The 23,435-nt window shown below is 38.2% G+C and overlaps 1 protein-coding gene and 1 pseudogene across 1 annotated transcript in view; one reads left to right on the forward strand and one right to left on the reverse strand.

The window, feature by feature from the left end:
- The window catches only part of LOC113932540 (ATP-binding cassette sub-family A member 3-like), a 256,540-nt gene that overhangs the window by 135,731 nt on the left and 97,374 nt on the right, over window positions 1-23,435 (reverse strand). Inside the window, 1 exon segment of the mRNA XM_035722222.1 lies at window positions 10,009-10,107. Within this exon segment, the coding sequence (XP_035578115.1) occupies window positions 10,009-10,107 (99 nt within the window).
- On the forward strand, window positions 3,482-3,819 carry LOC113932695 (annotated as a pseudogene).

Genomic DNA, 23,435 nt, shown 5'->3' on the forward strand with positions numbered 1-23,435 from the left:
ATCAATGAAACTAGGAGCTGGTTCTTTGAAAGAATTAACAAGATTGATAAACCCCTGGCCAGACTTATCAAAAGGAAAAGAGAAATGACCCAGATAAAATCATGAATGAAAGAGATCACAACCAACACCAAAGAAATACAAACAATTATAAGAACATATTATGAGCAACTCTATGCCAGCAAATTAGATAATCTGGAAGAAATGGAAGCATTCCTAGAGAAGTAAAAACTACCAAAACTGAACCAGGAAGAAATAGAAAACCTGAACAGACTTATAAAGGAAATATAAAGGAAATTGACCTATAAAGGAAATATAAAGGAAATTGAAGCAGTCATCAAAAATCTCCCAACAAACAAAAGCCCAGGGCCAGATGGCTTCCCAGGGGAATTCTACCAAACATTTAAAGAAGAATTAATACCTATTCTTCTGAAACTGTTCCAAAAAATAAAAGTGGAAGGAAAACTTCCAAAATCCTTTTATGAGGCCACCATGACCTTGATCCCCAAACCAGACAAAGACCCCATCAAAAAGGAGAATTACAGACCAATATCCTTGATGCACATGGATGCAAAAATTCTCACCAAAATACTAGCCAATAGGATCCAACAGTACATTAAAATATTATTCACCATGAACAAGTGGGATTTATCCCTGGGCTGCAAGGTTGGTTCAACATCTGCCAATCAATCAATGTGATAGAATACATTAATAAAAGAAAGAACAAGAACCATACGATCTTCTCAATAGATGCAGAGAAAGCGTTTGACAAAGTACAGCATTCTTTCTTGATCAAAACTGTTCAGAGTACAGGGACAGAGGGCACATACCTCAATATCATAAAAGCCATCTATGAAAAACCTACAGCGAATATAATGGGGAAAAACTGAGAGCTTTTCCCCTAAGGTCAGGAACACAGCAGGGATGTTCACTCTCACCACTGCTATTCAACATAGTATTAGAAGTCCTAGCCACAGCAATCAGACAACAAAAAGAAATCAAAGGCATCTAAATCAGCAAAGAAGAAGTCAAACTTTGCAGATGATATGATACTTTATGTGGAAAATCCAAAAGACTCCACCCTAAAACTGCTAGAACTCATACAGGAATTCAGTAATGTAGCAGGATATAAAATCAATGCACAGAAATCAGTGGCATTCCTATACACCAACAACAAGACAGAAGAAAGAGAAATTAAGGAGTCGATCCCATTTACAATTGCACCCAAAACCATGAAATACCTAGGAATAAATGTAACCAAAGAGGCAAAGAATCTGTACTCAGAAAACTATAAAATACTCATGAAAGAAATTGAGGAAGACACAAAGAAATGGAAAAACATTCCATGCTCATGGATTGGAAGAACAAACATTGTGAAGATGTCAATGTTACCTAGAGCAATCTGCACATTTAATGCAATCCCTATCAAAATACCATCCACTTTATTCAAAGAAATGGAAAAAATAATCCTAAAATTTGTATGGAACCAGAATAGACCCCGAATAGCCAGAGGAATGTTGAAAAAGAAAAGCAAAGCTGGCAGCATCACAATTCCGGACTTCCAGCTCTACTACAAAGCTGTCATCATCAAGACAGTATGGTACTGGCACAAAAACAGACACATAGATCAGTGGAAGAGAATACAGAGCCCAGAAATGGACCCTCAACTGTATGGTCAACTTATCTTTGACAAAGCAGGAAAGAATGTCCAATGGAAAAAAGACAGTCTCTTCAACAAATGGTGTTGGGAAAATTGGACAGCCACATGCAGAAGAATGAAACTGGACCATTTCCTTACACCACAGAAAAAATTGGCTCAAAATGGTTGAAAGTCCTAAATGTGAGACAGGAGTCCATCAAAATCCTAAAGGAGATCAAGGGAGCAACCTCTTCGAACTCAGCTGCAAAAACTTCCTAGAAACATCACCAAAGGCAAGGGAAGCAAGGGTAAAAATGAACTATTGGGACTTCATCAAGATAAAATCTTTTGCACAGCAAAGGAAACAGTCAACAAAACCAAAAGACAATCGACAGAATGGGAGAAGATATTTGCAAATGACATATCAGATAAAGGGCTAGTATCCAAAATCTATAAAGAACTTCTTAAAACTCAACACCCTAAGAACAAATGATCCAATCAAGAAATGGGCAGAAGAAATGAACAGAGATTTTTCCAAAGAAGACATCCAAATTGCCAACAGACACTTGAAAAACTGCCCAACATCGCTTGGCATCAGGGAATTCCAAATCAAAACCTCAATGAGATACCACCTCACACCAGTCAGAATGGCTAAAATTAACAAGTCAGGAAACAACAGATGTTGGCGGGGATGCGGAGAAAGGGGAATCCTCCTACACTGTTGGTGGGAATGCAAGCTGGAGCAGCCACTCTGGAAAATAGTATGGAGGTTCCTCAAAAATTGGAAAATAGAGCTACCTTATCATCCAGCAATTGCACTACTGGGTATTTACCCCAAAGATATGAATGTAGTGATCCAAAGGGGTACGTGCACCCCAATGTTTAGAGCAGCAATGTCCACAGTAGCCAAACTATGGAAAGAGCCAAGATGTCCATCGACAGATGAACGGATAAAGAAGAAGTGGTATATATATACAATGGAATATTATGCAGCCATCAAAATGAATGAGATCTTGCCATTTGCAATGACGTGGATGGAATTGGAGGGTATTATGTTGAGTGAAATAAGTTAATCAGAGAAAGACATGTATCATATGATCTTACTGATATGAGGACTTCTTAATCTCAGGAAACAAACTGAGGGTTGCTGGACTGGTGGGAGGGATGCGGTAGCTGTGTGATAGACTTTGGGGAGGGTATGTGCTATGGTGAGAATTGTGAATTGTGTAAGACCGTTGAATCACGGACCTGTACCTCTGAAACAAATAATACATTATATGTTAAAAAAAAAAAAGAAGATAGCAGGAAAGGAAAAATGAAGGACGGGGGAATTGGAGGGGTAAACGAATCATGAGACACTATGGACTCTGAGAAACAAACTGAGGGTTCTAGAGGGGTGGGGGGTGGGGGGATGAGTTAGCCTCGTGATGGGTAGTAAAGAGGGCATGTACTGAATGGAGCACTGGGTGTTATACACAAACAATGAATCATGGAACACTACATCAAAAACTAATGATGTAATGTATGGTGATTAACATAACATAAAAAAAGACAAAGGGTGATTGAATAGATAAATAAACCTAAACCCATCTATATGCTGCCACAAGAGACTCTCTTCAGACCTAAAGACATGTAGAGACTGAAAGTGAAGGCCTAGAAAAACATATAGCATGCAAGTAGAAGAAAAAATAAACCAGAATGGCAGTACTTATATCAGACATCATCGATTTTGAAACAGACTGTAGCAAAAGACAAAGAAGAGGACTACATGATGACAAAGGGAAGCATCTGACAAGAGAATATAACAATTATAAATGTTTATGCACCCAGCAGTGTCGGGTCAAAATGGTGAGCAGACCTGCTGTAGTGGCATCAAGCTGGTGGCTAGAGGGTATTAAAAAATGGTATTAGAATGCTGCATGGTTCAATAAACTGGGGTTAATGTAAGATGATACAATACATGAGAATGATGATGTGAAAGAGGCCTTAAGAAGGCTTCCTGAGAACCTTTATAATGACAGGATGTTTCACATTAAGAGAGTACTGGACCTGACCATGAAGCAGCAGATCTTGCCTAAAGAGCAGTGGAAAAAAAATATGAAGAGGATACAGTCTACCTTGACCCATATCTGAAAGAAGTTGTTTGGGAAAGAAAAGAGAGAGAAGAATGGGCAAAGAAATAATCATGGAGTTGAAATCTGCAGTTGCAGCTGTCCTCAAATATTTTTAATAAGTTGGATAAACCTGAAATGCACAATTTGGAACTCTTTGAGCTACAAATGTATTACTTTAAATAAATGTCTATTGTGATTAAAAATATTTACACACCCATCATAGAAGCACCTAAATACATAAAGCAATTATTAATAGATATAAAGGGAGAAATCGACAGTAATACATAATACTAGAGAACTTTAATATCCCACTCACATCAATGGATAGATAGATCATCTAGGCAGAAAATTAGCAAGGAAATGGTGGCTTTGAATGACACATTAGATCAGATGCACCTAACAGATATATACAGAATATTCCATCCCCAAACAGTAGAATACACATTCTCTTTAAATTCACATGGAATAGTCTCCAGAACAGATCACACATTAGGCCATAAATCAAGTCTCAAAAAATTTAAGAAATTGAAATCATATCAATGTAATGGCATGTAATTAGAAATCAATCTGGAAAGAACACAAATAAAAGGAAGCTAAACAGCATGCTACTAAATGATGAATCAGCCAACCAGGAAATCAAAGAGAAAATTTAAACAAATATGGAGACAAACAAAAATTAAAACACAACAGTTCAAAATCTTTGGTACAGAGCAAAAGCAGTTCTAAGAAGGAAGTTTATAGCATTACACGTCTACCTAAAGAAAGAAGAAAATCTCAAATAAACTACCTACTGTTGTACCTAAGAAAGCTATAAAAATAAGATTAAAGTGCAAAGCTAAAGAGCAGAATAAGTGAAATAGAGACTAAAAGAAGTGGAAAAGATTAATGAAACCAGGAGCTGATTCTTTGAAAAGCAATAAACCTTTACCTAGACTCATTGAGATAAAAATGAATGAAATCAGAAACAAAGTAAGAGAAATAACAACCATAGAAATACAAAGGACATGAGAATACCATGAAAACTGTATGCCAATAAACTGTACAACCTAGAAGAATTTCTAGATAAATTCCTAAAAACATATAATCTTCTAACACTGAATCAGGAAGAAATAAAAATTCGAACTGAGAGATTACTAGTAATGAAATTGAATCAGTTATCAAAAAACTCTCAATAAGCAAAAGTCCAGGGACAGATGGCTTTACAGGAGAATTATGCCAGTCCTGCTGAGCCCTGCTGGTGTATCACCACTAGGGCAAATCCACCAGAGAATTGGAGCAGCAGGCCCCTCTCCAAGAAGTCTAGCACAAACCTTTTGCATGCAACAAGTCTATTGATCATAGAGTGCAGCAAAACTTCAGTTTTGTGGGAAACAGGATCTAGCTTCTTTTGGGTTTTTTTGTTTTCTGTTTTTTTTGGGGGGGAATACAGAAAAAGTAATTTTTAAATTTTATTTTATTGTATTATTGTATTATTTTTAAAATTTTTTTTTCTTTTTTCTCTCAAGATTGTTTAAACAAGCAGACCAAAACATACCTAGCTTTTTTCATTTATTCTTTTAATTGAAAAAAATTTTCTTTTTCTTTTCTTTCTTCTGACCTCCAAAATTACAAGATGGAGGAATTCACCCCTAAAGAAAGACCAGGAAGAAATGATGGCTAGAGAATTAATCAATACAGATATAAGTAAGATGTCTTAAATAGAATTTAAAACAACAGTTATAAGGATATTAGCTGGACTTTCAAAAAGCATAGAAGACACCAGAGGATCCCTTTCTCCAGAGATAAAAGAGCTAAAAGCTAGTCAAGTGTAAATTAAAATTACAAACCCAAATGGACGCCATAACAACAAGGATGGATGAATTAGAGGAATGAAGAAGTCATTTAAAAGATAAACTGAAAAAGTATAGCTGAAAAGAAGTGGGAAACAAAGGTAATGTATCATGAGGGTAGACTTAAGGAACTTAGTGACTTATTAAAATGGAATAACATTTATATCATAGGTGTCTCAGAAGATGAAAAGAGAAAAAAGGGGCAGAAGGTTAATTTGAGAAAATTATAGCTGAAAACTTCCCTAATCTGGGGAAGGACACAGACATCAAAATCCAAGAAGCACAGAGAACTCCCATTCAATTCAACAAAAGATGGCCATCACCAAGGCATATCATAGTCAAATTCACAAATACACAGACAAGGAAAGAATCCTGAAAGCAGCAAGGGAAAAAAAGTCCTTGACCTATAAAGGAAGACAGATCAGGTTTGCAGCAGGGCTGGTTCAATATTCGCAAATCAATCAACCTGATACAACACAATAATAAAAGAAAGGATAAGAACCAAATGATCTTCTCAATAGATGCAGAAAAAGCATTTGACAAAATACAGTATCCATTCTTTTTTTTAGATATTTAATTTGTTTGATAGAAAGAGACATAGTAAGAGAGGGAACACAAGCAGGAGGAGTGGGAGAGGGAGAAGCAGGCTTCCCGCTGAGCAGGGAGCCCAATGCAGGACTCAATTCCAGGACACTGGGACCATGACCTGAGCCAAGGCAGACTCTTAACGACTGAGCCACCCATGCACCTTACATTATCCATTCTTGATAAAATCCCTCAACAAAGTAGGGATAGAAAGAACGTACCACAACATCATACAGGCCATATATGGAAGACCCACAGCTAATGTCATTGTAATGTCATCCTCAATGGGAAAAAATTGAGAGGCTTTTCTCTATGGTCAGGAACAAGACAAGGAGGTCCACTCTCACCATTATTATTTAACATACTACTGGAAGTCTTAGCCTCAGCAATTAGACAACAAAAAGAAATAAAAGGCATGCAAATTGGCAAGGAAGAAGTCAAACTTTCACCATTTGCAGATGGCATGATACTTTACGTAGAAAACCTGAAAGACTCCACCAAAAAATTGCTAGAGCTAATACACGAATTCAGCAAAGTCGCAGGATATAAAGTCAACATATGGAAATCTTTTGCATTTCTATACACCAATAATGAGGCAGCAAAAAAGAAATCAAGGAATCGATCCTGTTTACAATTGCACCAAAATGAATAAGATACCTAGGAATAAGCCTAGCCAAAGAAGTAAAAGATCTATACTCTGAAAACTATAGCACACTTATGAAAGAAACTGAAGAGGACACAAAGAATTGGAAAAGCATTCCATACTCATGGACTGAAAGAACAAACACTGTTAAAACATCTATACTACCCAAAGCAATCTACACATTTAAAACAATCCCTATCAAAATACCACCAGCATTTCTCACAAAGCTAGGACAAACAATCCTGAAATTTGTATGGAAACAGAAAAGAGCCTGAATAGCTAAAGTGATTGTGGGAAAAGAAAAACAAAACTGGAGGCATCATGATTCCAGAATTCAAGCTATATTACAAAGCTGTAGTCATCAACACAGTATGATATTGGCACAAAAACAGACACACGGACCAATGGAACAGAACAGAAAAGCCAGAAATGGACCAGAACTATATGGTCAACCAATCTTTGACAAAGTTGGAAAGAATATCCAGTGGAAAAAAGACAGTCTCTTCAACAAATGGTAATGGGAAAACTGGACAGCCATATGCATAAGTAAACTGGACCATTTTCTTACACCACACACAAAAACAAGTTCAAAATGGATGAAAGACCTAAATGTGAGACAGGAAACCATCAAAATACTAGAGGAGAACATAGGCAGCAACCTCTTTGACCTTGGCTGTAGCTGAGAAACGGAAACAAAAGCAAAAGTGAACTACTGGGACTTCATCAAGGTAAAAAGCTTCTTTACAGCAAAGGAAACAATCAACAAAACTAATAGGCAGCCTACAGAATGGGAGAAGATATTTGCAAATGACATATCTGATAAAGGTTTAGTATCCAAAATATATAAAGAACATACCAAACTCACCACCCCAGAAACAAATAATCCATTTAAGAAATGGGCAGAAAACATGAATAGACACTTTTCCAAAAAAGACATCCAGATGGCTGACACATGAAAAAATGCTCAATATCACTCATCATCAGGAAAATACAAATCAAAGTCATGATGAGATACCACCTCACTCCTGTTGGAATGGCTAAAATTAACAACACAGGAAACAATAGATGTTGGTGAGGTTGTGGAGAAACAGGAACTCTCTTGCTCTGTAGGTGGGAATGAAAATTGGTGCGGCCACTCTGGACAACAGTATGGATGTTCCTTAAAAAATTAAAAACGGAACTACTCTATGATCCAGCTATTGCGCTACTAGGTATTTACCCCAAAGATACAAAAATACAGATTCAGAGGGGCACATGAACCCCAATGTTTATAGCAGCATTATCAACAATAGCCAAACTATGGAAAGAGCCCAAATGTCCATCGGTTGATGAATGGATAAAGAAGATGTGGTATATATATACAATGGGATATTACTCAGCCATCAAAAAGAATGAAACCTTGCCATTTGCAACAACGTGGTTGGAGCTACAGTGTATTATGCTAAGCAAAGTCAGTCAGTCAGAGAAAGACAAATACCATATGATTTCCTTCATATGTGGAATTTAAGAAACAAAACAGATGAACATATGGGAGGGGGAAGGGAAAGGAAAAAGAGAGAGGGAAACAAACCATAAGAGATTCTTAAGGATAGAGAACAAACTGGAACTGATAGAGGGAGGTGGGTGGGGGACGGACTAGATGGGTGATGGGTTTTATTTTTTATTTTTTTGAAAAATATTTTATTTGACAGAGAAAGACAAAGCAAGAGAGGGAACACAAGCAGGGGGAGTGGGAAAGGGAGAAGCAGGCTCCCCGCCAAGCAGGGAGCCCGATGCAGAGCTCGATTCCAGGACCCTGGGATCATGACCTGAGCCAAAGGTAGACTCTTAATGACTGAGACACACAGGCGCCCCAGGGTGATGGATTTTAAAGAGGGCACTTGTCATAAGCACTTGGGTGTTATGTAAGTGATGAACAACTGAATTCTATTCCAGAAACTAATATTGCAGTGTATGTTAACTAACTAAAATTTAAATACAGATTTGAAAGAAAAAAGGGTAGAGGCCCTGAATGGAAAGACAACCCAGATACCATCGTGTTGGTCTAAGGTTTTATTTTTTTTAAGATTTTATTTATTTATTTGATAGAGACAGAGAGAGTGAGAGCAGGAACACAAGCAGCGGGAGTGGGAGAGGGAGAAGCAGGCCTCCCGCTGAGCAGGGAGCCCAATGTGGGACTCAATCCCAGGACCCTGGGATCATGACCTGAGCTGAAGGCAGACACTTAGATGACTGAGCCACCCAGGCACCCTAAGGTTTTAAACTATAATTCCCAATGGCAGGTAAAGCAACTATTGTGCAGATAATGGCTTTAAATAGTATCCATTCATTTATTCATCTGAGAACTTTTTTGAGTATCTATTATGTGACACTGTCTGTGGCCCCAAGTATAGTCAGTGAACAAAACAGATTTGGTCTCTGCCCTTACAGAGCTTGTTCTAGTTGTATTCACAAAGGAAGTTTCTCATTATAATTTTACTCCCTATGTAGCTTGCCTAGAGACAGACAAAAGAACATTTGATTGAATAGCCAAGAAGCAATTTCTTATTATAAATTATGCTTATTATAATTTATTCATCATAAATTAAGTGGCATTTTAATTTATATATATATGTCTTCTGCAAACCTAATTCATGTGAATAATTACACCAAGTCAACTATGTGACACTGATAATATTAAAACACTGAGTCTGAGAGAATGAAGTTTAGATCTAGTTCTGTCATAACCTTACCAGAAAAAGGACATTTTGTGAAATCTTTTGAAAGAGAATCAGCTTATTTTGCCTAGTGACAGCCTGAATTCCCTGGACATTTTCATTTTGAACTTTTTTACAGTGCAAGAAACAAAACAAACCATGCATCAATTAAACAAATTATGAAAACATGGTTAGGTTAAAAATTTTAAGTAATTTCTAGTATAGACTTCAAGTTAGAACTAGAACTTTTCCTGATAACATAGATATTAATTCTTTCTTTTTCTTGACTAACAAACTACAAAGACACATGTATCAAGGCCCACACCCAAAATCTTTACAACTCTCAGCTGAATATATGGAAATGCATTAGCATAAAATATTAACATATTTGAAAAAAACTCCATAACTGTGATTACTTCATTCCAATACAAAGAGGGTGGGGTTTGCTCTCCAATTGACATTTTAGGGGTGGAAGTTTTTTTTTTTTTAAGTCATTATTACTCACTTAATGAAGACTTCTTCCATGGTGGTGATTGAAACACCAAAGCTGGCAATGCCCAGCTCTTTTTGTTTATTTTCCAGGTCATTAATCAGAGGTTCAAACCTGAAAGGAGAGGAAGAGGAGAAGAATGAACTAACACTAGTCTAGATGCATTTTCTTTTTTGTTGTTGTTCATTTTATTTTCTAGTAAATTGAATTTTTAAAATATGTGAACACTTTCATTTAATACTTAATTTTATTTCCAATTGTATTCTTACCTATTGTTTTCTTAAAAACTTTTTTATTGTGGTAAAATATAAGAAACATTACATTTATTATTTCATCAATTCAAGCAGCATTAAGCACATTCACAACCATCACCACCATCCATTTCCAGACTATCTTAAGATCCTAAACTAAATTTCTGCACCTATTAAACAGTAATTCTCTATTCCTTCCTTATTTTAGCTTCACTTTTACTTTCTGTCAATATGAGTTTTCCTACTGTATGTGCCTCGTATAAAATGGAATCCTTTTGTGTCTGGCTTATTTCACTTAGCATGATTCTTTCTAGATTCAACCATGTTTTAGCATGTATAAGAATTCATTCCTTTTTAAGGCTGAATAAAGTCACTGTATGGATAACGCAACATGTGGCTTCCATTTATCTGTGGGACATTTGGGTTGTTTTTATCTTTTGGATTTTGTGAATAATGCTGTTATGAGCATTGGTGTAACAAACACCTGTTTGAGTTCCTACTTTCAACTATTGTGGGTATATACCTAGAAGTGGAATTGCTGAATCCTATGGTAATCTATGTTTAACTTTTTTTAAAAAAAATTTTTACTGTTATGTTAATCACCATACATCATTAGTTTTTGATGTAGTGTTCCATGATTCATTGTTTGTGCATAACATCCAGTGCTCCACGCAGAACGTGCCCTCCCCAATACCCATCACCAGGCTAACCCATCCCCCCACCCCCCTCCCCTCTAGAACCCTCAGTTTGTTTTTCAGAGTCCATCGTCTCTCATGGTTCATCACCCCTCCGATTTCCCCCCCTTCATTCTTCCACTCCTGCTATCTTCTTTTTTTTTCTTAACATATATTGCATTATTTGTTTCAGAGGTACAGATCTGTGATTCAACAGTCTTGCACAATTCACAGCGCTCACCATAGCACATACCCTCCCCAGTGTCTATCACCCAGCCACCCCATCTCCCCCCACTCCAGCAACCCTGTTTGTTTCCTGAGATTAAGAATTCCTCATATCAGTGAGGTCATATGGTACATGTCTTTCTCTGATTGACTTATTTCGCTCAGCATAACACCCTCCAGTTCCATCCACATCATTGCAAATGGCAAGATCTCATTCCTTTTGATGGCTGCATAATATTCCTGTGTGTGTGTGTGTGTGTGTGTGTGTGTGTGTGTGTATACCACTTCTTCTTTATCCATTCATCTGTCGATGGACATCTTGGCTCTTTCCACAGTTTGGCTATTGTGGACATTGCTGCTATAAACATCTGGGTGCACGTACCCCTTCGGATCCCTACATTTGTATCTTTGGGGTAAATACCCAGTAGTGCAATTGCTGGATCGTACGGTAGCTCTATTTTCAACTTTTTGAGGAACTTCCATACTGTTTTCCAGAGTGGTTGCACCAGCTTGCATTCCCACCAGCAGTGTAAGAGTGCTCCCCTTTCTCCGCATCCCCATCAACATCTGTCATTTCCTGACTTGTTAATTTTAGCCATTCTGACGGGTGTGAGGTGTTATCTCATTGAGGTTTTGATTTGGATTTCCCTGATGCCGAGTGATGTTGAACACTTTTTCATGTGTCTGTTGGCCATTTGGATGTCTTCTTTGGAAAAATGTCTGTTCATGTCTTCTGCCCTTTTCTTGATTGGATTATTTGTTGGGTGTTGAGTTTGATAAGTTCTTTATAGATTTTGGATACTAGCCCTTTATCTGATGTCATTTGCAAATATTTTCTCCCATTCTGTCGGTTGTCTTTTGGTTTTGTGGACTGTTTCTTTTGCTGGGCAAAAGCTTTTTATCTTGATGAAGTCCCAATAGTTCATTTTTGCCCTTGCTTCCCTTGCCCTTGGTGATGTTTCTAGGAAGAAGTTGCTGGGCTGAGGTCGAAGAGGTTGCTACCTGTGTTCTCCTTTAGGATATTGATGGACTCCTGTCTCACATCTAGGTCTTTCAACCATTTTGAGTCTATTTTTGTGTGTGGTGTAAGGAAATGGTCCAGTTTCATTCTTCTGCATGAGGTTGTCCAATTGTCCCAACACCATTTGTTGAAGAGACTGTCTTTTTTCCATTGGACATTCTTTCCTGCTTTGTCAAGGATAAGTTGACCATAGAGTTGAGGGTCCATTTCTGGGCTCTCGATTCTGTTCCATTGATCTATGTGTCTGTTTTTATGCCAGTAGCATACTGTCTTGATGATGACAGTTTTGTAATAGAGCTGGAAGTCCAGAATTGTGATGCCGCCAGCTTTGCTTTTCTTTTTCAACATTCCTCTGGCTATTCGGGGTCTATTCTGGTTCCATACAAATTTTAGGATTATTTGTTTCATTTCTTTGAAAAAGGTGGATGGTATTTTGATGGGGATTGCATTGAATGTGTAGATTGCTCTAGGTAGCATTGACATCTTCACAATATTTGTTCTTGCAATCCATGAGCATGGAACATTTTTCCATCTCTTTGTGTCTTCCTCAATTTCTTTCATGAGTATTTTATAGTTTTCTGAGTACAGATTCTTTGCCTCTTTGGTTAGATTTATTCCTAGGTATCTCATGGTTTTGGGTGCAATTGTAAATGGGATAGACTCCTTAATTTCTCTTTCTTCTGTCTTGTTGGTGTATAGGAATGCCACTGATTTCTGTGCATTTGTTTAACTTTTTAAAAAAGATTTATTGAGAGAGAGAGAAGAGTGGGGTTGAAGGGGCAAAGGGAGAGGGAGAGAAGCAGACTCCCTGCTAACCCGGGAGCCCTATGCAGGGCTCATCCCAGGACCCTGTGATCATGACTTGAGCTGAAATGAAGAGTCAGCCACTTATCCAACTGAGCCACAAAGGCGTCCCTGTATGTTTAACTTTTTAAGGAACTGTCATAGTGTTTTCCATAGCAGATGCCTCATTTTACATTCCTAAGAGTGGTGTACAGTGTTGCAATTTCTTCACATTCTTTCCAGCATTTGTTAATTCTTGTGCTTTTTATTTGGATTTTCCTAATGACTAGGGATGTTGAGCATCTTTTCATGTGCTTGTTGGCTATTTGTACATCTTCTTTGGTGAAATATCTATTCAACTCCTTTGTCCATTTTTGAATTAGGTTGTTTGGGATTTTTGTTAGATATATTTTTTTAATACTGTTGGTTCCATAATAACTCTGGTTAGTCATGGGAAAAATGTTTAGTAGATCATTCTTCACTGTAATATGTATAGTGAAACAAACAGAAATAAGAAGAGATATTTACTTTAGCAAATTTGTCCCCACTGTAACTTGATCTTTGATATACAGTCTTTTGTCCAAGAAAAATACCAATTTACTTTTTGCAAGTATTAAGGACTATTGTTAGTTGATAAAAGTTAATTTGTTCACATATTCCTATATCAAATGGAAAATTCCTATATCAAGTTATAGTAGTTATAAGTCACAAAATAACAAAAAATGGCTTTAGTGAAGTAAAAAGCTGGACACTGAGAAAGGTTTACCAGCTAGGGAGTTTTACAAAGTTTTGCTAATTGTGGTGTAATTACATCATGGATTCTAACAAATACTTTTAGAAGGATGAATTAATATTGTTTTAGGTTCCAAAGATCTCCAAAAACCCATTTATTTCTTTAAAAAACTTCTATAATTCACAATGAGGACTATCAAAAGCCTATGTGTGATTACCCTCAGAGATGGTAAACTCAAAACTCTCCATCTTCCAAATTTTCTCCATATTTTAGGCTGAATCCATTCCAATGGAATTCTAACTTTACCTAATGTTGATTGTTTCTTCTACTTTTACCAATCAGTTCAATCTGACCCCTTTTCCTATGACAACTCTTCCCATACTTTAAGGTCATTTTCACTCTCCTTTTTGAATGTTCTCAATATGATCCCTTGTGTTAAAAATTATTGTATAATAAGATTATTTTTATGTATTTGACTGATTTTGGTAATAGGGTAATACTGGTCTTATAAAACAAATTGGGGAATATTTCTTTTTCTCATATTTTCCAAAAAAAGTTTGTGTAGAATCGGTACTCCCCCCACCCCAACTAAACATTAGGCAGAATTAATCAGTGAAGCCATCTGGCCCTGGATTTTTCTCTGTAGGAATGTTTTAAAGTACAAATTCAACTTCTTTAATAAAGACCTTTTCACGTCATATATTCCTTCTTTTCTCTAATTTATTTACTTATTTTTAAAGATTTTATTTATTTGACAGAGAGATAGCAAGAGCAGGAACACAAGCAGGGGGCGTTGGAGAGGGAGAAGCAGGTTTCCCGCTGAACAGGGAGCCCAATACAGGGCTCGATCCCAGGACCCTGGGATCATGACCCGAGCTGAAGGCAGACAATGATTGAGCCACCCAGGCACTCCTCTAATTTATTTTTTAAAATACAACGATAATTAACATACAGTTTTATATTAGTTTCAGGTGTGCCATATAATGATTCAACAATTCTATACATGACTCAGTGCTCATCAGGATAAGTGTGTTCTAATCCCTTTACCTATTTCACCCATCCCTCTACCCATTTCCCCTCCATCAACCCTCAGTTTCTTCTCTATCATTAAGAGTCTCTTATGGTTTTTTCCCTCCTTCCCCACTCCCCGCTTCCCATATGTTCATCTGTTTTCTTTCTTAAATTCCACATGAGTGAAATCATATGGTATTTGTCTTTCTCTATTTCACTTAGCATTATACCTTCAAGGTTCATCTATGTTGTTGCAAATCTGTCTTCTAACTGTGCTGAATTAATGTTCATATAATGAATGTACAGTTGTAGTTTCTTTCATTTCCTTTACTCTCCCTCATGACTAGTTAGCATGACTAACTGTTCCATGCTCCTGCTTCTCAAGAAGGTTCAGATTTACTTTCTGAATAAATATAGCTCCCACAGAGCATTTCCTCTTTCATTCCTGTTCTGGGATACAATTGTTTATTTTTGTGTCTTTTCATTAATTAGAATCTGGGTTGCCTGAAGCCTTGTGTTTTAATTCCTTCATTCTACCCAAGAGCTCTACATCAGATGGGAATGTAGAACAATGTCCTATAAGCTGTCATCTCTCTTGTGAAGAGCAGCCACCCTGCATATATGGAAGATTTAGGTTGTAATAACTTCAGACAAAAAGATGAAAATGGCACACTCCGTCAAGGTCACTGATGAGTAATCTTAGTTTCCATTTCTCTTACCTGGGATGGGAATCCCAGGTAGAATTATCATCTCTGTGTTTCCCTTCTATAATTAATTTGGCTAATTATTGAGATCAAACTCCCTGATTTCTGTGTCTTTTTCACCCTTTTTCCAAGAGTTGCTGTTTAAGCTACTTTTAGCTTTCACCATCTTAATATTTCTCTGGACCTTACTTACCATGCCATGGCCACTAGATTGTACAACTCCCTCAAAAAAAAAAAAAATCAGGAGCAGGAAGATGGTAATGGAGTAGGATGCTTGGCTTGCCTCACCCCATGAATACAACTAGATAACAATTGAATCATTCTAAATACCCCAGAAATTTACCTGAAGACTGACAGAATAAATACCACAACTAAAGGTAGAGAAGAGGCCACATTGAAGAAGGCAGGATGTTCAGAAACATGGTTTAGGGGAAAAAGGGATTGTGGCTGCTGCAAAAGGGAGGGAGCTGTGGTGACAGAGAAGGGTGAGAGAGAGAGGAGCACATGGTAATGCACAAGGAGAATGTTTCCTCAAAGCCATTGGCTTGGAAAATGAAAGGGGCTGAATTTTGTGAGTCCTTGCAACTAGTGGAACTTAAAGCCTGGAGTTTTAAAGGACAGTGGGCTTGCCTGGGATAGAGCTCGAAGGGCACTCTACTGCTCCTGGAGTGAAGGCAGGCAAACAACCTGGGGGCATATATTGTGGAAACAGTGATCTGAAGAGTGCCTGGGGCACATGGTGAGGAGATTTTTTGCTCCTCTTGGAGTGTGTCCTTGAGAGGAAACATTTATAGAGACATCTCTCTGGGGACAAAGGAGCTGGCTGGCGCCATTTCCTTCCCCCCATTCCTCAGCATAAAATCAGAGCAACCTATGGGAAGCAGCGCAGCATGGACACTGGCTGCCACAAATGTGCTTACACCAACCCCCCCTCCCCATGCTTTGGTGGAAATGCCCTTCTCAGTCACACTTGCCTCAGTCCTACTCCGTGGGCCCCTCCCCAGAAGATCAGAACAAACCCCTGCCCACACCACATCTCCTGACCAGAGAGTTCTGCAGCGTCTCAGTTCTGGTAGAGGTGATGACAGGCCTCCTTTCACAAGCAGGCAAGGGCACACCTAGTTAAAACTCAATACATTCAGGCCAGCAACCAAACACTGCCCACAGCAGGCAAGGAGAGCCTCTGCAGATGACTGGCCTGAAGGATAGAGAAGATAGAGCAGCCAGAATATCACAACAGAGTGCATGCAGCACACACTAGAGACACTCCCTGAAGTACCAGACCCTGGGAACTACATGACCTCTTCTTCATAAGGCCAAGTAGGAGACATAAGTGGCTTTTCTAACACACAGGAAAAGGCAGAGACTTAAAGGCAAAGACAGAAAAATTGATCCCAAATGAAAGAACAAGATAAGGCCACAGCCAGAGATCCAAGCAAAAACAGATATGAATAACATGCTTGATGGAGAATTTAAAGCAACAATCATAAGGATACACACTGGGCTTGAGAAAATAATAGAAGACATAAGTGAGACCACAGAATCTCTTACCACAGAGATAAATGAGTTAAAAAAGAATCAATCAGAGACGAAGAGTGCAATCCACAAGATTAGAAACACACTTGATGCAATGAACAGCAGGCTGGAAGAAGCTGAGGAATGAATTATTGACCTAGAGGACAAAGTAATGGAAAGCAATGAAGCTGAACAAAGGAGAGAAATAAGAATTATGTAAAATAAGAATAGACTTAAGTAATTCAGTGACTGCATCAAATGTAATAGCATCCACATTATAGGAGTCCCAAAAGAAACAGAGAGAGAAAAGGGGGCAGAAAATTTATTTCAAGAAATAATAGCTGAGGGGTGCCTGGGAGGCTCAGATGGTTAAGTGACTGCCTTCAGCTCAGGTCATGATCCTGGAATCCTGGGACTGAGCCCCACATTCAGGCTCCCTGCTCAGCAGGGAGTCTGCTTCTCCCCCTGCCGCTCACCCCACTCTCATGATCTCTCTCTCTCTCTCTCAAATAAATAAAATCTTAAAAAAAAGATATAATTGCCAAAAACTTCCCTAATCTGGGGATGGAAACAGACATCCAGATCCAGGAGGCATAGAGAACTCCCTTTAAAATCAACAAAAGGAGGCCAACACCAAAACATACTGTAATTAAATTTACAAAATATAAAGAAAAAAAATCTTAAAAGCAGCAAGACAAAAGAAGCCATTAACTTACAAGGAAAAACCCATAAAGCCAGCTGGAGATTTCTCAACAGAAACATGATATATTCAAAGTGCTGAATGGGAAAAATCTGCAGCCAAGGATACTCTATCCAGCAAGGCTATCATTCAGAATAGGAGAGATAAAGAGTTTCACAAACAAAAACTAAAGGAGTTTGTGATCACTAAACCAGCCCTGCAAGAAATATTCAAGGTGACTCTGAGTGAAAAGGGGAGACCAAAAGTGACAAACCAGGAACTGGTTCAATGAAAAAATTAATAAAACTGATATACCTCTAGCCACACTTAACAAAAATAAAAAAGAAAGGACTCAAATGAATAAAATCACAAATGAGAGAGGAGAAATAACCATCAATACCACAAAAATACAATATTTTTTTCATTAATCTATACATTTTGTTCATTCTTCAAATTCTTATTTATATTCCACTTAGTTAACATACAGTGTAACATTAGTTTAATGTGTAGGATTTAGTGATTCATCACTTACATACAACACCTAGTATTCATCACAAGTACACTCCTTAAATCACCAATTTAACCCATCCTCCCACCCACCTCTCCTCCAGTAATCCTCAGTTTGTTCTCTATAGCTGAGTGTGTTTCTTGGTTTACCCCTTTTTTGTTTTCCCCCTATGTTCATCTGTTTTGTTTCTTAAAATTCACAAATGAGTGAAATCATATGGTATTTGTCTTTCCCTGACTTATTTTGCTTAGCATAATAACCTCTAGTTCCATCCTCCTCATTGGAAATGGCAAGATTTCATCCTTTTTGATGGTTGAGTAGTATTCCATTACACACACACCCCCCCCCCGACAAACACACACACACCACACACACACCTCTTCTTTTTTTAAATAATTTTTTATTGTTATGTTAATCACCATACATTACATCATTAGTTTTTGAGGTAGTGTTCCATGATTCATTGTTTGTGCATAACATCCAGTGCTCCACGCAGAATGTGCCCTCTTTAATACCCATCACCAGGCTAACCCATCCCCCCCTTCCCTCTAGAACCCTCAGTTTGTTTTTCAGAGTCCATCGTCTCTAATGGTTCGTCTCCCCCTCCGACTTACTCCCCTTCATTCTTCCCCTCCTGCTATCTTCTTCTTCTTCTTTTTTCTTAACATATATTGCATTATTTGTTTCAGAAGTACAGATCCGTGATTAATCAGTATTGTACAATTCACAGTGCTCACCATAGCACATACCCTCCCCAATGTCTAACACCCAGCCACCCAATCCCTCGCACCCCCCACCACTCCAGCAACCCTCAGTTTGTTTCCTGAGATTAAGAATTCCGCATATCAGTGAGGTCATATGATACATGTCTTTCTCTGATTGACTTATTTCACTCAGCATAACACCCTCCAGTTCTATCCACGTCGTTGCAAATGGCAAGATCTCATTCCTTTTGATGGCTGCATAATATTCCATTGTGTATATATACCACCTCTTCTTTATCCATTCATCTGTCGATGGACATCTTGGCTCTTTCCACAGTTTGGCTATTGTGGACATTGCTGCTATAAACATTGGGGTGCACGTACCCCTTCGGGTCCCTACATTTGTATCTTTGGGGTAAATACCCAGTAGTGCAATTGCTGGATCGAACGGTAGCTCTAATTTCAACTGTTTGAGGAACCTCCATACTGTTTTCCAGAGTGGCTGCACCAGCTTGCATTCCCACCAACAGTGTAGGAGGGTTCCCCTTTCTCCACATCCCCGCCAACATCTGTCGTTCCCTGACTTGTAAATTTTAGCCATTCTGACTGGTGTGAGGTGGTATCTCATTGAGGTTTTGATTTGGATTTCCCTGATGCCGAGCGATGTTGAGCACTTTTTCATGTGCCTGTTGGCCATTTGGATGTCTTCTTTGGAAAAATGTCTGTTCATGTCTTCTGCCCATTTCTTGATTGGATTATTTGTTCTTTGGGTGTTGAGTTTGATAAGTTCTTTATAGATTTTGGATACTAGCCCTTTATCTGATATGTCATTTGCAAATATTTTCTCCCATTCTGTCGGTTGTCTTTTGGTTTTGTGGACTGTTTCTTTTGCTGTGCAAAAGCTTTTTATCTTGATGAAATCCCAGTAGTTCATTTTTGCCCTGGCTTCCTATGCCTTTGGTGATGTTTCTAGGAAGAAGTTGCTGCGGCTGAGGTCGAAGAGGTTGCTACCTGTGTTCTCCTTTAGGATTTGGAAGGACTCCTGTCTCACGTTTAGGTCTTTCAACCATTTGGAGTCTATTTTTGTGTGTGGTGTAAGGAAATGGTCCAGTTTCATTCTTCTGCATGTGGCTGTCCAATTTTCCCAACACCATTTGTTGAAGAGACTGTCTTTTTGCCATTGGACATTCTTTCCTGCTTTGTCAAAAATAAGTTGACCATAGAGTTGAGTGTCCATTTCTGGGCTCTCGATTCTGTTCCATTGATCTATGTGTCTGTTTTTGTGCCATCAAGACATAGTGTCTTGATGATGACAGCTTTGTAATAGAGCTGGAAGTCCGGAATTGTGATGCCGCCAGCTTTGCTTTTCTTTTTCAACATTCCTCTGGCTATTCGGGGTCTCTTCTGGTTCCATACAAATTTTAGGATTATTTGTTCCATTTCTTTGAAAAAAGTGGATGGTATTTTGATGGGGATTGCATTGAATGTGTAGATTGCTCTAGGTAGCATTGACATCTTCACAATGTTTGTTCTTCCAATCCATGAGCATGGAACGTTTTTCCATTTCTTTGTGTCTTCTTCAATTTCTTTCCTGAGTATTTTATAGTTTTCTGAGTACAGATCCTTTGCCTCTTTGGTTAAATTTATTCCTAGGTATCTTATGGTTTTGGGTGCAATTGTGAATGGGATCGACTCCTTGATTTGTCTCTCTTCTGTCTTGTTGTTGGTGTATAGGAATGCCACTGATTTCTGTGCATTGATTTTATAGCCTGCTACTTTACTGAATTCCTGTATGAGTTCTAGCGGTTTTGGGGTGGAGTCTTTTGGGTTTTCCACATACAGTATCCTATCATCTGCAAAGACTGAGAGTTTGACTTCCTCTTTGCCGATTTGGATGCCTTTGATTTCTTTTTGTTGTCTGATTGCTGTGGCTAGGACTTCTAATACTATGTTGAATAGCAGTGGTGAGAGTGGACATCCCTGCCGCGTTCCTGACCTTAGGGGAAAAGCTCTCAGCTTTTCCCCATTGAGAATGATATTCGCTGTAGGTTTTTCGTAGATGGCTTTTATGATATTGAGGTATGTACCCTCTATCCCTATACTCTGAAGAGTTTTGATCAAGAAAGGATGCTGTACTTTGTCAAATGCTTTTCTGCATCTATTGAGAGGATCATATGATTCTTGTTCTTTCTTTTGTTAATGTATTGTATCACGTTGATTGACTTGCGGATGTTGAACCAGCCTTGCAGCCCAGGGATAAATCCCACTTGGTCGTGGTGAATAATCCTTTTAATGTACTGTTGGATCCTATTGGCTAGTATTTTGGTGAGAATTTTTGCATCCATGTTCATCAAGGATATTGGTCTGTAATTCTCCTTTTTGATGGGATCTTTTTCTGCTTTTGGGATCAAGGTAATGGTGGCCTCATAAAATGAATTTGGAAGTTTTCCTTCCATTTTTATTTTTTGGAACAGTTTCAGGAGAATAGGTATTAATTCTTCTTTAAATGTCTGATAGAATTCCCCTGGGAAGCCATCTGGCCCTGGGCTTTTGTTTCTGGGGAGATTTTTGATGACTGTTTCAATTTCCTTAGTGGTTATAGGTCTGTTCAGGTTTTCTATTTCTTCCTGGTTCAGTTTTGGTAGTTGATACATCTCTAGGAATGCACCCATTTCTTCCAGGTTATCTAATTTGCTGGCATAGAGTTGCTCATAATATGTTCTTATCATTGTTTGTATTTCTTTGGTGTTGGTTGTGATCTTTCCTCTTTCATTCATGATTTTGTTGATTTGGGTCATTTCTCTTTTTTTTTTGATCAGTCTGGCCAGGGGTTTATCAATCTTGTTAATTCTTTCAAAGAACCACCTCCTAGTTTCGTTGATCTGTTCTACTGTTCTTTTGGTTTCTATTTCATTGATTTCTGCTCTGATCTTTATGATTTCTCTTCTCCTGCTGGGTTTAGGCTTTCTTTGCTGTTCTTTCTCCAGCTTCTTTAGGTGTAGGGTTAGATAGTGTATTTGAGACCTTTCTTGTTTCTTGAGAAAGGCTTGTATTGCTATATACTTTCCTCTCAGGACTGCCTTTGCTGCATCCCAAAGATTTTGAACAGTTGTATTTTCATTTTCATTGGTTTCCATGAATTTTTTTAATTCTTCTTTAATTTCCTGGTTGACCCATTCATTCTTTAGTAGGATGCTCTTTAGCCTCCATGTATTTGAGTTCTTTCTGACTTTCTTCTTGTGATTGAGTTCTAGTTTCAAAGCATTGTGGTCTGAAAATATGCAGGGAATGATCCCAATCTTTTGGTACCGGTTGAGACCTGATTTGTGACCTAGGATGTGATCAATTCTGGAGAATGTTCCATGGGCACTAGAGAAGAATGTGTATTCCGTTACTTTGGGATGGAATGTTCTGAATATGTCTGTGAAGTCCATTTGGTCCAGTGTGTCATTTAAAGTCTTTATTTCCTTGTTGATCTTTTGCTTAGATGATCTGTCCATTTCAGTCAGGGGGTGTTAAAGTCCCCCACTATTATTGTATTGTTGTCAATGTGTTTCTTTGCTTTTATTATTAATTGCCTTATATAATTGGCTGCTCCCATGTTCGGGGCATAGATATTTACAATTGTTAGATCTTCTTGTTGGATAGACCCTTTAAGTAGGATATAGTGTCCTTCCTCATCTCTTATTACAGTCTTTGTTTTAAAATCTAGTTTGTCTGATATAAGGATTGCCACCCCAGCTTTCTTTTGGTGTCCATTAGCATGGTAAATGGTTTTCCACCCCTCACTTTCAATCTGGGGGTGTCTTTGGGTCTAAAACGAGTCTCTTGCAGACAGCATATGGATGGGTCTTGTTTTTTAATCCAATCTGATAGCCTGTGTCTTTTGATTGGGGCATTTAGCCCATTTACATTCAGGGTAACTATTGAAAGGTATGAATTTAGTGCCATTGTATTGCCTGTAAGGTGACTGTTACTGTATGTTGTCTGTGTTCCTTTCTGATCTTTGCTGCTTTTAGGCTCTCTCTTTGCTTAGAGGGCCCCTTTCAATATTTCTTGGAGGGCTGGTTTCATGTTTGCAAATTCCTTTAGTTTTTGTTTGTTCTGGAAGCTTTTTATCTCTCCTTCTATTTTCAATGACAGCCTAGCTGGATATAGTATTCTTGGCTGCATATTTTTCTCGTTTAGTGCTCTGAAGATATCTTGCCAGTCCTTTCTGGCCTGCCAGGTCCCTGTGGATAGGTCTGTTGCCAATCTAATATTTTTACCATTGTAGGTTACATATCTCTTCTCCCGAGCTGCTTTCAGGATTTTCTCTTTGTCTCTGAGACTCGTAAGTTTTACTATTAGATGTCGGGGTGTTGACCTATTTTTATTGATTTTGAGAGGGGTTCTCTGTGCCTCCTGGATTTTGATGTCTGTTTCCTTCCTCACATTAGGGAAGTTCTCTGCTATTATTTGCTCCAATATACCTTCTGCCCCTCTCTCTCTTTCTTCTTCTTCTGGGATCCCAATTATTCTAATGTTGTTTCGTCTTATCGTATCGCTTATCTCTCGAATTCTGCCCTCGTGATCCTGTAGTTGTTTCTCTCTCTTTTTCTCAGCCTCTTTATTTTCCATCATTTGGTCTTCTA

Source organism: Zalophus californianus, chromosome 10, assembly GCF_009762305.2.
Source record: "Zalophus californianus isolate mZalCal1 chromosome 10, mZalCal1.pri.v2, whole genome shotgun sequence".
In the NCBI taxonomy this organism is placed as follows: domain Eukaryota; kingdom Metazoa; phylum Chordata; class Mammalia; order Carnivora; family Otariidae; genus Zalophus; species Zalophus californianus.